This window comes from Pholcus phalangioides, unplaced genomic scaffold (genome assembly GCF_987345545.1).
Source record: "Pholcus phalangioides strain wild (caught in Gottingen) unplaced genomic scaffold, Ppha-v1.0 ptg000042l_1, whole genome shotgun sequence".
NCBI lineage: Eukaryota > Metazoa > Arthropoda > Arachnida > Araneae > Pholcidae > Pholcus > Pholcus phalangioides.
In genome coordinates this window covers 25,703,827-25,720,339 of record NW_028301628.1, presented here as the reverse complement: position 1 = coordinate 25,720,339, position 16,513 = coordinate 25,703,827, and the positions used below count along the sequence as shown (strand labels likewise).

At 37.8% G+C, this 16,513-nt stretch overlaps 1 protein-coding gene across 3 annotated transcripts; it reads right to left on the bottom strand.

Annotated features, from left to right (window-relative positions):
- Nucleotides 1–590: 590 nt before the first annotated feature.
- Nucleotides 591–16,125, bottom strand: LOC149064694 (uncharacterized). 3 transcript variants are annotated; one of them, XM_089255109.1, is made up of 6 exons: nt 15,928–16,125; nt 7,915–8,026; nt 7,607–7,814; nt 4,882–5,097; nt 3,170–3,385; nt 591–3,062 (listed from the first exon to the last, which is right to left on the bottom strand). In XM_089255109.1, exons 2-6 carry the CDS (start codon nt 8,020–8,022, stop codon nt 2,773–2,775), a joined length of 1,038 nt encoding a protein of 345 aa, XP_089111235.1. In that variant the 5' UTR covers nt 8,023–8,026; nt 15,928–16,125; the 3' UTR covers nt 591–2,772. The 3 variants fall into 3 exon arrangements, with proteins under 3 accessions (XP_089111235.1, XP_089111232.1, XP_089111233.1); XM_089255106.1 differs by having other exon boundaries at nt 16,026–16,125; XM_089255107.1 differs by lacking the exon at nt 15,928–16,125 and adding an exon at nt 9,033–9,159.
- Between the last annotated feature and the right edge of the window lie 388 nt (nt 16,126–16,513).

Below are 16,513 nucleotides of genomic sequence, written 5' to 3'. Positions count from 1 at the left end.
CGTAAGCAGATTTTTAGCCATTTTTGACCCCCACCCCTTGTCAGCAAAATTTCGTCAGCAGCTTAGAATATTTCATATCTTCAAAAAGGGTGATTGATGACGTAAGCAACCTTCAAACCCCCCCCCCCTTGTCACCAAAAGTCAGCAAATCCGAACCCCCCCCCCCCCCGATGCTGACGTAATACTTGAATGACCCCTCTGTCGTCTGCATGCTCCGGTTTAAAGGGAAAGAAAACACAGAAGAGTGAAGAGCATATCGGCAAAACCGCGGCGCACGACGCATTTGACTCCTCCAGAAGCAGTCGGCCAATCACGCCCGACTTATAACGCTGCCGTGAGGCGTATTGCGCTCTGTAGGAAAACAGTCGCGCTGTTTTTCTTATTGGTGAATGGACGACGTGTCGCGCTGGGCGATTTACGATGCACACGGCACAGAAAACCTGCTCCTAGGAAAACATTGTTTGACACACACACAGTGTCGTTACTTGTGGAATATAACATCGTTCTCTTCAAAATTAAATTATTCCAGCTTACGATAATTGATCTCTTTAATTAAAGCAAAAAATAACAGTGGTCATAATCATACCATTATAAAATTATGAAATACGCTGTACTTTGAGAGATTTCATTCATATCAGTGTAATACAAAATGAGAAAAAAAAGTCTTCCGCTATCTTGTCTTTTTATTTTTATTGCCTTTTTATAGTATGTAATGATATCACTGTACATATTTATAGTAATTTCAGTACTTTTTCACCCATTTTAACGCTACAACTTCAATTTCTTAATGATCAGCCTGACATCCAACGCAAATAGGAGAAATTCATTCCAGATCTCCCTGTTTTATTTACATACTAGCTATAATACCAGGCGCTGCCCGGGTTTTCTTCAATGAGGCTTTTTTGGATCATTCATATTTAATTTTCAGGGCTTCGTATCTCTAAGCGAACTCAATATTTCAAAAATCGAGAATTCAATACAATTTTTAAAATTATTGATGTGGCAGAAAACCCTCACTAAATTTCGCATTTCTACAGTGAAATCGGCAATTTCAACACTGATTTAATCGAACCCACGTCCTTTCACTTTCCGGGTGAACGCCCTAGACCACTAGTGGACAGTCTAGAAAGATTGAGATATTGAGAGATTTTTTCGTTGCCTTTGTAGTCTAGTGAGTTCACCCGGAAAGTGGGTTCGATTCCCCGCAGGGGCAGTTGAATTTTCTCTACAAAATATATCTTTGCATCAGCCAGCCAGCTGTTAAAAACCTTTATAACGATTAAAATGTTTAGTAAAAATTCGTAATTTATTTTTATTTGTTTGCCGAAACCGACAAGATGTCTTAAATTATATTTTTAGAAGTAACATTTTAAATGAGTAACCATATTTAAAAATATTTGATTTAATATTTTGATCAAATTTTTCAACACGGGGATATATAATACAACTGGAAATACAAGCCGATTCAACGAAAATTAGTGATGATTTCAGTTTTAAAAGGATTTTTTTTAGTTATCAGTTTTAGAAGACAAGACCGAAATTTGTTGTCTCCACTTTGAACACCATTTTTCGTATTCGAGAAACATTAGTTCCCTCCTTCCTTTCCCTCCGCCAGTACCGTTTAAGAGAGCAGTTTCTAAATAAGATCGAAAGTAGTTCCAAAATCAATGACTAAACTAAAATGATTGATTTTCTAAAAAAAACTAACAAGATCCCCTAGAGAAGAAATTCCAGGATCTGACAAAAATAGTTCAGCATCATTTAACTCTTTTGGGGTTAGGTAGGTTAAACACTGTCCCACCTTCTGCTTAGCTTTTTATGAATGGTGGGATATATTTTAACCCACCTTGAAAAGTTGAAGTTACTCATATCATACAGTTTAATATTTTATTTAAATGTGTCATTCAGTTGGCAATGCTATGCACCAACGGTAAATATGTAAATAAGTGAAAAAAAAATTATTATTTTGAGTAATGTTTTATTTTAAATAATCGAAATGAATAGTTTTTTCCCCATTTTAAGAAGTTGCACAGAAGTTGCACCCTAGTTGCACAGAATAAAAATTCTGTGCAACTAGGGTTTTTATTTTCTTTAAAATTTGTGCCTCAAAGAGTAAAAGCGTAGAGCCTTAATTTCCTAATCCATTCTGATATATATTTTTTTTGCATCTAGCGAATAGGTGATTGAGAAAGAAATGAATAAAATATATTTTTGTAGCATCAATTAGTATAAAAAAGCTGTCTAATAAGTTTGTTGCTACTTGAAAGTATTCGATTAAATTTTTTTGATTAACCAAGTTAAAAATTTTAATCGATTCTTAGCCCTAGAAATAAACTCAGAAAGAATAAGAGTGTTCAATAAATTTGGGGGAAACTCTGTTAAATAACCGAGAATACCGCGGTATGACTTGGTGTCCCGCGGACTTCGTGGAAAGTTTAATTTGACCCGCAACGTCTGAAAGGTTGAAGACCCCTGAGCCAAATAGATTGAACTCTTGGTACTCTTATCGGGTGGAGCTAATAAACACTCTCACAGAGAATGAGGATACTCAAACTTTTACTTCAAAATTTTCAGCCGTCAATACCACATAAGATATTGATAGCGCTGATCCAGGGTGATGTTGCGATAGGAGCGACTAATCATTCATGTAGATTACGAGACAGACGCAATTTTTCCAATATTAACCGACTCTTGGCAGGGGGCGATCGCCCCCCTCATCTGGATCTACGAACGAGCTATGTGGTTACTAGTAATGATTCTCGTGTGCCCTGGTTACATTCTGGTAGTTATCGAATCACTCGACCCATCACTTTTCGTTCTACATTTAGCAATCGCGTACAATATTCCTCCGGCAGCATTGAGGGCGAGTCCAGATATGTTCATAGGGTTGAAGATTATGCCACCGAAAGTGAAGCAGCCGATTCCGGTGACTAAGATCGTTTTGGCGACACCGATCACGCTCGTGGTCAGTGCCGAGTTCTCGGCTGTACAGAAGAACAACGAGAAGGAGAGAAACGACCCGAGGCATACTTGTCCCAGCAAACACAGCAGGAAACCCCAATCTGTAAAGATATTTAACAGAAAGAGAAGTCAGCGATAAATCAGTACAATAAGTTAGTCAATCGACAGCCCACTCGAGTGACTAAACACGCTAAGCGTTCCCACGTACCTCCTACTTCTTTGAAGCGAGCTACTCCTTCCACGTCGAAGACGAGGAACAAGACGAAAAATACTGGTAAAGTGCTCCAACTATTCACGTATAGTATCTGGAGCGGTGAAGTATCGGCCGCGCATTTCTCTATGGATATCAAGTAGAGACCCCGAATCAAAACGCTGACTGCACCGTAGATGTAAGGCCTGGCAGTGAATTGTACGTCCCCGAAACCTTTAAAACATGAAATAAAATACCATATATATTCTATGGTGCGTCTCAAAAGTATAGAGAATGCATATTATTCGCATATACAGGGTGATTCCGTTACTTCTTTTCCGCCTTTTACTGATGAACCGTTGATCCTAGAGAGGAGTACTTCCAATTAGAAAAAGTCTATTAAATTAGAAAAACTATTATTAAAATAGAAAAACTATTATTAAAATTAGAAAAACTATTATTAAAATTAGAAAAACTCTTCTGGTCATTCAACAGCATGGTCCCTCGCTTTATAGATCCCTTTTTTTTTTATCTCTCACACGCTTTCAAACTTTCTAGGTCACTCTTTTGATCACTCACATGCTTGCAAATACTTTTGATCACTCACTGACCTGGTCCGCCACTCTCGGGGTCACTCGTTTGGTCACTCACTGACGTAGTCTCTCGCTCTCTACGCAGAAAACTTCTATAGCGACATAACAGTGAAAGCGACACAAGAGTGAATTTATTTGATCATTTTTGTCGCACCACGGTCATTTTCTGCACACGAGGGCTAATTAGACCGGGACCTACAATTTATTGCCGATTCCGAACGGCAGGCTTGTTTTTTATACTCATCGAGAGGTTGGTGCGCTAACCCCTAGATGGGACACTCCCTGCGGTAATGGAGTGAATTTATGTGAAGGAAAGGAATTTCATCATAAAAACTGAAACGCTTTCTTTTCTCTCAAACCCCAACTTTCATTTTTTCTCTAACTGATTGTGTGATGAAGGGCCGAGAACAAAGCCGCTTGAAAGATGCAGCTCTTAATGCAGCTTTGGCCGAGAAGGAGATGGGTTTTAGTGGTGGCTGGGGGAATGCCAATAGAGGTTCGGCGGTGTAAGAAAATACAGTTGAGTGGGGGTCGTTTGGACGGTTTTGTGTCGGACAAAGACAGTTTATTACCTTTCCCTACTCCCCGTGATCTCTGGCCTCTTCGCCACGCGAGAGAATATTTCGCACACGAACGCAAGTTTTATGACGTCCCAGTGCCAGCTCCTAATTGGCCGCGTTGTCATAACGAAATTTCTTTTGAATACATTTTTTATTCAATTACATTGATGTCGAGTTATTTTACTACGCGTGCAAGCTGTTTTTGATGCATTTTAAACTTTATTTGATATAATTTATATTTTATTGTATTTGTAATTGTTACAAATTTTCGAAAATTCGTGAATCTAGTCATTTCAAACCTAGAAGTTTCACTTCTATCGTGCGAGTCTCTCAAGCAGATTTTTTTTCGTTATAACTCAAATTCAAATTTTGTTATTCATGTCGAAATTATCGCAAAGGTGTGTATCAAATAGTTCTATAATCGTGTCGCAAAAATGTTTTGGATATGTTGCTTTCTTTTATATTTTAACCAAAAAAATACGCATTCCTTATACTTTTTATGCGAACTATACGTTTGATAATAATTATGAACTCACAAAAAGAAAATTAATTCAAACATTAATATTGGATTCCATACCTGCAAGTACGCATCCGACGGTCACCAAAATGACTGCGATGATAACGTCGATACTCGGAACGTTGGTCCTCAGTACCAAAGTAGATAAGATCAATGTTACGACGGGCGTACATCTTTTGACGGCAGCGAACATTGGAATCGACATGCCACCGAGTGCATGCAATGACGTAAGTGAATAGGCCGCGAAAAACACTGACACGAAAAACAGAGACAGACCTACGATAAAAATTATGAATAATTATTATATTAATGTCGCTCGTATTATTATAAACTAGTATTACAGTCAGATCTCGGCGTAACGTCACCCCTCCTATAACATCTGTGTTTTAAGTCCTTGCTCCCATAATGAACAAATTCGGCCTAGTCGTTATCGAATCACCCACTTAGGCAGGGCCCGTTTCTCTATAGACATATATTCTTACTGAATAAAATCCAATAGGTTATGATGAATTTGTAATGCGATCGATACCGCGTTCAATGAACTTAGACCTGATATCAAGATGGATCATGATACAAACTTCAAAACTAGTTACGGAGGCATAAAAACGATACAGACATAACATGAAAATTCAAGCATTTCCATCGTTACTTCAGAAAATGGAAGACGGATGGCAGCATGAGCACGAAACAAACGCAACTCTACATCATAAATACGTTAGGGTCCCACATTCACTCGCAGCTCACATTCCGGCATACGCCGATTCGTTAGAAATTCCGTAGAGGAATGTGTACGAGGTGCATGTATGGTTAAGTAGTAGTTACGAAGGCAATGTCAATAAGGAAGAATACATGGGAGCACATGAAATTACTCTAACTGATTTGAAGTTGTCCTGGCAGTGGACTAGTCAGCATTGTTAGACTTGCACTAACAATTTGCGTACTGAGCTTGAACTGCAAGCCCAATAATTCCAAGAATCGGAACGAAAGTGGTCGTCCGAGCCCCGAAAAAAAACGAAACTGGTCGTCCAATTCTGATATTGTTGCAAATTATTGGTTACGGTGGGGCTTCGGTTCTTTAAATTTGAACGAATATGCCTTAAATTTCTGGTTTTTTCTGCAAACTAAGGAGTGGGAAGGAGACACAAAGAATTAGAATGGATCACTATACGAACTTCGAAACAAGTTATGGGAGTGGGGGATGTCACTAAAGAGTGCAAGAAAGCACATGAAATGAGGCCCCAAGTGATTTAAATTTGCCAACGTTCGCGAACAAAGTTAGACCAGCCCCTTCGAAATTAAAATGCGACGTTCACAAACTAACTAGAATTCCAAACTTGTTGCAAATCATTGGTTACCGTGGGGCTTCTCTTTTTAAATACGAACTAATGTCGAAGTTCCCGTCTTCTCGGCAACTAAGGAGGAGGGGAGGGGGAGAGGGCATGGGCAGGAGAGACAGAACTAGAATGGATCGTGGTACGAACTTCGAAACTAGTTACGGGAGCAGAATGTTACTGAAGAGGATTGCAAGAAAGCACGCAAAGTTGCGCTAAGCGATTTGATGTGGCAGTAAATAAGTGGCTGTGGGTAGACTTACACTAATAATGTGCGTACCGAAGTGAAGCCCAGCACTTTTAAGATTCAGAACGCAAGTGGCCGTCCAGCCCCACAATTGAGAACGGAAACGGCTGTTCAGATCCTTCAAACAAGCATGTTTTTTTAAACCCGCGAACAAAGCGGCATTCAGATGACAAATTATTGGTTTCCGTGGGGCTTCGTTTCTTAGAATTTAAACGAATATGCCTTACATTTTTGTTTCTCGACAAATATGGGGGGCGAATGGATCATACGAACTTCCGCACAAGTTATGAGGGGACAATGTCATTAAAGAGTACAAGAAAGCGCATGAAATTGAGCCGTGATTTGAAGTTGTCATGGCAGAGGACTTGTAGCCTCTCTCAAGGCCAAAATACTACTACACTGACGTGGCGTGATAATCACGTCTGCGTTGGTGTTTAGCCTTTAAACTTGCGCTAATGATTCGCGTGCTGCATCTGAAATGTATACTGAATTTAAGTATCTGAACGAGATTCGCGGTCGAGGCCCTCAAACACAGCAACACTCAGGCCCTCCAAAATTCAAATGCGGCGCTCACAAACCAACTGGAATTCAAGTATTGCGGAAAATTATTGGTTACCGTGGGCTTCTTTTCTTAAATTTGAACGAACATACCTTAAATTTCTGAAGTCTTCTTGGCAACTAAGGATGGGGGATGAGACGGAGAATTCGAATAGGTGGTGATGCGAACTTCAGAACTAGTAACGGGGACAGTGTTACTACAGAGGAGTGCGAGAAAGCGTGAGATTGCGCCAAGCGATTTGAAGTCTATGTCGTATCTGTAAACAAGTGACCGAGCTGACAATCTGCGTACTGAAGTGCAGTTCTAAGATTTAGAAGTGGATGTTCAGAAAACTAACGTGCTTTACCTGAACTCGTTTCCAGCCAGATGAAGGTTACCGTGGAGCTTTTTTTTTAAATTTAAACGAATATGCCTTACTTCGTTTCACGGCAACTATGGAGGGGAAATGGCGAGGAAGAGGCAGAATCAGAATGGATCATGACACTAACTTCGAAACGTGTGAAGTAGATGTGCCCGAGCACCTACGATATTTTATGGCATAAAGCTGAGCACCCACTAAATTCAAAATTTCCTAGTGAAGATCAAGACAAGTACCCACAAGTTCCAAACACTTCCGACGCCACTGTTTGACACAAAACTCATACTCGCCTTGGGAAAAATGAACTTCACGTATCTTGACGCATTGAAAGCATCGACATATTTCGAAAACTGCGACGGACAAAATGGTTTCGCAGGTCATTATGAAGAACAGATATTGAAATCCGTACGACGTGAGCAAAGCTTTGTTTAGGAAAGTCTCCGATGTTGAACAAACCAAATACATGATAGCGGAGATAGCATTCTTGTAATTATGCACCTAGAAAAAACATATTACGAGACATTAATGATCATTCTTAAATGAATTGGAAGTAATGGGGGAAAAAACAATGAAATGATCAAATGATATTTCGAATTACTTTCACTTCTTTCTCGTTTGTTACATTTTGATTGATGTCGATTCGTGCGGATAACTCATCTTTTTTTCCTCCGGAAATGACCTTACAGGCTTTATTTTCTAAGTCCATATTCCTGTCGGAAATAAAATATCGAAGAGTCATTGAATATTGGATGAAAGAAATTTATTCTACAATTACAATAAAATATTACAGAATTTTTAAAACACATAATATACTACGGAGTTTGGTTGGTTTTTGGTGTAATTTTTCTTAATTTTGGTGATATTTGTTAAATTTTGGCAATTGTTTTTATTGATTTTGATGATATTTGGTTGATTATGATGACTGTCACCCCCTCATTTCGTTGATAAATTTTTCTATTCCGGTGATATCAATTTGGTCGATGAGATTTCCCAGTTTTGCCCACATCCAGAATGAACTGGGGGGTGGGGGGGGGGTCTTTCGTAGATTATCCGTCCTCCAAAATCGTAGTTAACTATGTCTTTAAGGTGAAATGGGGAGTTGCGTAAGTTTTCATGTTGATTCTTCGATATAGTCAATCACTAATGGAACTTTCAAGTCATTAGTGTGCCAGAACCCCTTAAAAACGTAAAAGCTCTGGCACAGAATCTTAATGCCTCGTTTCGTTGCAATTGCAACATCTGCATGTCCGTTTTTCTTGAACACGCCCACACTGAAGCCTCGGAAGTCGTAATGAGCCGAATAATCGATTTGAATACTTTAGTCTAACGAGAGTTTCGCTTGTAGAAAAATTGAACTCGAGATGCTAAGGAGAATAGACAAAATTTCACTGGGAGCTATGGCTTTCATGTTCTCCCCCGACTACACCCATAGCCCTACATCCTGAAGCTGAGCCCATAGACTAGGATCTTAGTCGGCCTCCAAGCGAGTCTTTTCATGGGCTCTTTTACAGTGAATTTATAGTATAAAAAACAAAAAAAAATGATAATTGTTCCGTGCCCCGGGGACTGGACCCCTCCACCCTTGAAGGGAGCCATGGCTATGGCACTTCTGTATTTAAAAGAACACATTGTTTAAACGACTGAGGTTTGTTTTTCCAGAGTTATTTATACAAATAAATTTTCTAAGAACTCGTTTTTAGTTAAAAGTGGACTTACCCCCTTGAAGTGAAGAATCTATTTCATCAACATACTTTATGCCACTACGAAATTCTTTGAGGTAACAAATATTATGTAATTGCCCTTTTTTTGCTCAGAATAATGACGTTTCATCATTCAATGTTGCATATTTATGATCACTATTATGTGATGCGAATGGTTAAATCTTACAGGAGCGACAAATAAGATACAGTCGCATTCCTTATATGCACCTGTCATCGGACAAAGGTGAGAAAAATTTGCGACACACACACCATTGAAAGTTCTTGGAAAAAAGTGTATGGCTGCGCAGCAGTAAAAACGATTTTCCCCCCCTCGTATGGGAAATACTGTATACTGTGTATTTACTCAAAAAAAATAGCGCCGGCATTCATTCATTGTACGCTTATCAGTGGCTGCCTTTTCACTGAGTAAAAAAAAAGACCGACAGATTCAATTATTGTCAATTGAATGCATGTGTTCAGTATGTATAGTCTGCAAAACAATGTTTTTTTTTTCGTATAGAAACATTTGGATTCGGAAAAAAAAGCTAGTAAGTTACAAACAGTATTCGTTTGCAACCCCCCATTTTGAGGATCATGGTGCTCTCTGGCAACGCGTTGAGGACCATCGAGAATTTCAATAACAGGAAGAAAATCACAGGAGGGAGGGGTGAATAAAAGAAGTGGCGGGAAGAAGATGACAATGATATTGACATCACTGGTGTCCTTTAACCCCAGCGTCAGACGTTTTTAGATAGTGGGCAAGCTTTACAGAAATTGATAGGTTTCCGGGGGGGGGGGGAGGAAAACGAATGGTGGCTTTTCACCGTCGGTAGTTCGCAACGTAGTCGACGGGTAACACGAAGATAAAAATAAATCGCGATTAAAAATTCTTGTTTTTTCCGGCATACATATAAAGCGCTTTTATTGCAATATATGATTGGTGATTGGTATTATTACTTCAGCAACATCAACACATGTTTCGACGTCCCTGCGTACAAATTCCTTAACCTCTTAGCCTATTGTACAAGTTTAGTATTCCCATTTATCGTGCGCTTGCAGGAAAGACAATTTGTTTTTCTGACTCCAGTGTGTGTGCAATCGAACAAATAATGGTCCGATCGAGTATCTCTTTCTTGACAAAAGACACGAATTATCTCTCTTATGATGTCATCCCTGATGATGAGTATGGCACCATTGGGGGGGGGGGTCTGTAAGCACTTAATTGAAATAAAAATCATCCTGTATTCTCTTAATGGAATCATAATGAAAAAATGTCCTCCTGCCGTTCTCTGTCTGGTTCCATGTTTCCAAAATATAATGAAAAATTCTTGCCTTAAGCGTTCTTTTAGACACATCCTAACCGTTTCTTTTAATAGTGTGATATCTAATGTTGCCAACTTCTTCATTTTTACCATTGCCCACATGATCCTTAACACAGTGAAAATGTGCACCTAATGCATGCACATACGCTAATATTCTTGCCCCCCCCCTTTTTTTTTCATTACATAAGTGTGGTTAAAGGTGCGACTTCAAGCTTAAAGGTTTATATAGGATACATCGTAAGTATTTGATTGTTTCAACAGGGCGTAGCTCCAGAACCCCCCCCCCCTTCCGGTGCAGGGGAACTACTCCAGGTCCAACAAGTAGAATCTCTATATATTTCCGACCCAAATCGTAGGTTAATCATATATTTCTCGATATGAAGTAATTTACCGTATGACAATATGATTGGAATTAGTGTGCAGTGAAAGGAAAGAAATTCACTAGTATAGTGTGTTTTTGCACAGAATGTACATTTTTGGACATTTTATCAGAAACAGGACAAGAAACAATTTTATGTCCAAGAAACAGACAGTTTCGGCATTGAAGTGAAATCGAGTCCTCTTATATCTTATCATTTCAACAAGAACGCCCGGCGCATTCACAACACTTTTGTTACTGAGCAATACTTTGATTAAAAACCACGAGATAACTGCGCAATTGCCCCTTCTGGTGGCGTAGTTTTTTTATATCACATATTTTCTTACCTCAAATCCTTTTTCCTTGAGGTCATCTTCAATTTGATTTTGACTAACGTTAGCCAGAATGTCAAGTTATACAAATTTCAAGGTTCGTTCTCTACTCATCTGATTTTGTGTATGGTATGTAAACTTTCGATCAAGAGAACTTTTTTACATTACGATAGTCATTTACAGTGTTACACATTCAACAGAATGTTAATGTTTGTGGGTTTAGCCACTGGTGTGAACTCTTACTTTTTTATACTTTAATGTACAATAACGAGATATCCAGACCTTGTGTAGATGGAAGAAATGCATTCGAGCTCTCTTTTCTTTCGAGACTCTTCATTGGTGACCCCGGAGTACCGGTTGAGAATTGCTGTGCTAAGTGATTGATAAATTCAGCGACTACCGGATTCTGATCTAATTCGGACCATTTCCGACCATATGTAGGTTATTATTTTCTTTGGGATTCTTTCTTTTCGTTATTTCTAGCTCTTTTCTTAACCTTATTTGTTTTTCAGTAACATTCACTTTTTGGCTAACCATCATTCTGCTGGGATCAATTTTATTTATGATTGAAAGTTCTTCAGCTGTTTTTTTTTCTAGATTTCTAATTTTTTGCTTAATTTTTTTTTTTAGCAATACAATGCGGGCTGCGATTCTAGCTCAGTTCCATTTAGAAACGAGAAAATTTTTGTTGGCCTCAGGAGAGACAGGGCAACAGTTTTCTAATTGGGGTTTCTAGCACACTGGCACTGTGCGTGAACTAAAAGCGTAAAAGTTAGATATCTAATCAAGACTTTTTCCAGAAATTTTAATTACAAATAGGAATAATTTGCATTTGTTAATAATTAAATCATTGAAATTCTACTTTTTTAAGCATCTTAATTCAAATGTGCCGTGGAAGCTAAGTGCTTTGAAGTGTATCGAGAAGCAAAAACAATTGAAAAACACTTGCATAGTTTCTATATTGAAAAGTGATGAAGGATCAATATTAATAATGCTTCTGAAATAAATTATACATCAATATGAAATGAAAATCATACTGAATTACAATGATCACAATACCTAAGATTTTATATTTTCAAAAGTTAGTGCCCTCAATGGACTTAACTCAGAGTAAAAATAAAATAATTAAATGTAGGTACTGGAAGAAAACTTGAATACTTTGAGACTAGTACCCATTCTGAAGTCCAGGTTTCTTCCCACGTCTTAACTTGGCAAAATATTTGCCGTTAATTCCAAATGTTTTGTCCAACAAAAATATTATACACATAGTGGTTGGTATGTATTTACAGTTGTCGTGTGAATCGTAATACAGTAATATTTCGGCAAACGAAGATAATTCGTTGCGGAATCACGTTCGTTATCGTTAGCTGAAACGTGATTTCCCTTAGGTTTATATGGTAAATCGTTTAATCTGTTCCAGATATGGTCCAAAATTTGAGTTTTTTAAGTTTTTTATAACAGAGCGGAAAAGGGAGAGGGAAAGAGACAAAAAAACCGACCGAAGGCTAAAATGAACTGTTTCAAAATTGGAATGAATGAGAATTTACAAGATAAGATACTGAAGATCTTTCTTATTTTACATTGTGTACACAATAAATACCGACTGTAGTCTACTAAAGCTTTTGTTGACACATCACTGTCGAGTTCGTAGGTGTCCCCCATTCATTTGTGATTCGGCCAGCTCATTTCTGTGCCTGATACATGAAGATGAGAAAGATAACCTCCTAGAATGTCCAGACTGCTAAGAGTCTTCCACTAAAGCACGCGTGCTCTGAAAACACAGGTTCCTTTTCTTTCAATGCATTTGCTATCAGCTGAATCTTTCATTTGACATGAAATGATTCAAAACCTTTCAGAAAGAGAAGTTGAGGTACATCTGTAAAGAGATTTCGAGGTGGACATGAGTTAATCGGTTCGAGTGACAGCAATTCCGATACATATATATAATGATTGACACTAAAATTCAGCTCACGACGCGTCTGTTTCTTAGAGAGTGCATCCGTATCATTCGTAGAAATAATAATTAAGGCCGACTGAAGCCCTTTAAAGATCCATTTGCTTCTTCCATCAATTACAATGGCGATATGATAAATAATTCACGAAATTTCTATCATCCAACAAAGTACCCCCCCAGAGGACATTTTCCAGTTGTAATGTACGAACATAATAACATTGATGTTATTTTTAAACCATTATTATACAATGAATACCACATTTTTTTCTTCGTAAAACTCCGTTAAACTGAAGATAAACATAGTGATGAATGCACAGCTGTTTTTTACTCCATTTGAAATTTCTTTCTTCCTTGTATGTATAAGTACATCTGTATTAGCATACGCTTTAGAAGGGACGCCAAAATTCGAGTTCAGAGGGTGAAAAATATTTATTGACCAAAACAAATGTGTAAAAATAATTTCTCTCTGCTCTAAGAGGGGTGGCAAATCTGAAGTGAAAGAACGAAAATTATTTATTAACCGAAAAGCATTAGGGATAAATATATTCTGTCCGCTATAACAGGAGCACCAAGGTTCCTCGCGCATACAGAAAGGCATAATTACGACTATTTGCGCATACAAAGTATTATGCGCAAAGGCTTTCGGAATAGGTCTTAAAGCTGTTTCATCATCAATTAACGGACATCCTTGTTAGCGGACAAAGTTTTCTGTCCCATTACAGAAAGGTTCACAATGCTTCATTTCCACGGACAGTCCCACCGTACAAAATCCCAAAAAATCTCTCTAGTCCTTGCACGTATCGAGATTTCATCCCGAGCCGCCCCCGTATATTAATGAGGAGTGATTGTTGACAATGAGAGTGAATTTAGCCTTGAGGGTAGGGGCCTGGTGGACAAGAAAAGTGTAATAAACTGTAGAAATCATCGAGCCAATCACCAAAATCAATGAAAGAAAATTTCTAGAATTAATGAAAGAGATCATTTTTCAGCATTGATGAAAGCGATAATTCAAAAATTAATGAGAGATAATTCCAGAATTAATGAAAGAAAAAATTCCAGAATTAATGAAACAAAAAATTCTAGAATTAATGAAACAAAAAATTCCAGAATTAATGAAAAAAAAAATTCTAGAATTAATGAAAGAGATAATTTCAGCATTGATGAAGTGATAATTCCAACATTAATGAAAGACAGTTCCAGAATTAATGAAAAAGATAATTCCAGAATTAACGGAAGATAATTTTAAAATTAAGGAAAGATAATTCCAAAATTAATGAAAGAAAAATCCTAGAATTAATGAAAGAGATAATTTCAGCTTCGATGAAAAAGTGATAATTCCAAAATTAATGAAAGAGCTAATTCTAGAACTAGAGAAACTATGAGAAATAATTCGAGAATAAATGAAAGAAATAATTCCAGAATAAATGAAAGAAATAATTCCAGAATAAATGAAAGAAATAATTCCAACATTAATGAAACAAATCTGGAATAAATGAAAGAAATAGTAATTAATAAAGGAAATAAAATTCCAGAATTAATGAAAGAAATTTTACAGCATTAACGAAAAAAGTGATTCCAGTATTAATGAAATAAATAATTTAATCTTTTTTCATCTCTTTATGAGTTCTCTATCCTTTTTTATTTAATTTTTAAAACGCAATATTTAGAGACATTTCTATGGGGAAATTGCCAGGCAGGAGGAACTGTGATTTCACCGAGTCACGTGATTTCCTTTTCATTAGATATTGGCCCGGTCACAGCGGTTTCATGCTCCCTCCATTATAAGCTCGATGGCAGAAATCGATAGATTCACTCAGGGCTGCAACTAGCGCGAGAACAGGTGGGTCTAGTGCCCCGGACACTGAACTAGGAAGGGGGGCACCGAATTCACCAGTGATATCTACATTACGGGGAGGGGGGTTGGCCAAAACGAATGCTTGCACACAGAGTATCTAGTAACGGCCCTGGATTCTCGGCTGAATCAACCGATATGTTTCAGTATAGAATGAATCGTAATTTTCTGTCGACCGCACAGTTGTTTTAGCCCCTTTAGCAGAATCATAAACTTGGTAACATCCCTTTGGCGCTAAATGCATTTTCTGCAGTTTTCCGACATTGTGACTTCGACGCGAAAACGTCGCAGTGCTACAGTTGTTCTGAAGACTTCATGAATCTCAATGCAAAATACATTCCCTATTCGTATGTCTATTCTTTTTTTAGTGTCCATAGCAAGCTACTCGGATAGCTCTTCCGAGATCTTTAATTCTTTTTAATCTGGGCATTCATGTTTTGTCTGAAGGGATTTCTGTTATTTGCTTCAATCGCCCACTCTCCAAGGGTAAGACTACTACTACCTAAAAAAAAAAACCTACTTTTCATTTTCATCATCTATTCAGATCACGAAGACGTGCTCTGCACCTCTGAAAGGTTTCCTCACATGGGGTATGGTGCAATGTTTATTTCTGCTTCATTTTCATTAGGGTGAAATAATGGACGATACACGCCCGTTGATCATACCGTCTTCTCAGGGGCGTAGCCAGAAACTTCGTTCGGGGGGATCAAAGTGATAGAACAATAGATTTGGCCATCTTTTTCCCCTTTCTTCGGTGAATTTCTCACATTTCTGAAGGGGACGACGACGACGCTGCGCCCTTGCTTCTTAAACTTCAATATCAGTTTGTTGTAAAGCCACAATTTCGCGGCCTTTTCGAGATGTCGTTATAACCCAGTCTGGCTGCACACAAGTACAGTAATACCCCAACTTACGCCCTTACTTCTTGAAAATTATTTTTTTTCCCGATTTTTGAACAAATATATTAGGCATTTCGCGTTGCTTTTTTAGATATGGTAGATAAACAGTTTTTTGAGGGAAAACTAAGAAAAGAAAACTGAAAAATAAACGAAGATTGCTCTTGGCCCACGAAGATTTAATGTGATTCACTTACGGTATCCACAACACGAGTATGTGTATCCAGGTGCCGCGAACGAATCCACTTGTTTATGTAAAATCCCAACGATAAAGAAAACAAATTAATAAGCTTACCGAATATAGAAATAGATTATAGTACTTTCACATGTCTACTACACTCGGAGAGCTACGAAATTAAATGGTTACGAAAACGATCATGGAGGAATTTGCTACTTTCTTCCCCACAACAGTACAAGGACGACATTTATGCCTGAATAAACTTAATCAATACATACGCATTTCTATGTTCATAAAGTTGTTGTTCTTGAAAGAGAAAAGTGTTTGAACAGCAGCGGAACTAACGTTGTTTTTTCCGTGGCGATCGAGAAAGATCAAATACCATATAATTGACAAAAATCACTGTTAATTGTGGGATGGTATATGAGGGCTATTATTATTTCTTTTCAATATCCGGTATGACGATTAAAAAAACGAATATACGAACTTTATATATCACATAAAATGATGGTACCACTCTGCTAATTTTCTACATTACCAACAATTTAAGGCATATATCATAGACTTGGTGTAGGGGTTTTATCATTCCCTTCTCAAAGAAGACT

Bases quoted from the DNA above. Each gene is read 5' to 3' on its own strand.
- LOC149064694 (XM_089255109.1), bottom strand. From the start codon at position 8,022: ATGGACTTAGAAAATAAAGCCTGTAAGGTCATTTCCGGAGGAAAAAAA. The intron at 7,815-7,914 runs GTAATTCGAAAT...TGTTTTTTCTAG, and splicing joins CAAACGAGAAAGAAGTGAAA to GTGCATAATTACAAGAATGC. The intron at 3,063-3,169 runs GTACGTGGGAAC...ATATCTTTACAG, and splicing joins TCGCTTCAAAGAAGTAGGAG to ATTGGGGTTTCCTGCTGTGT.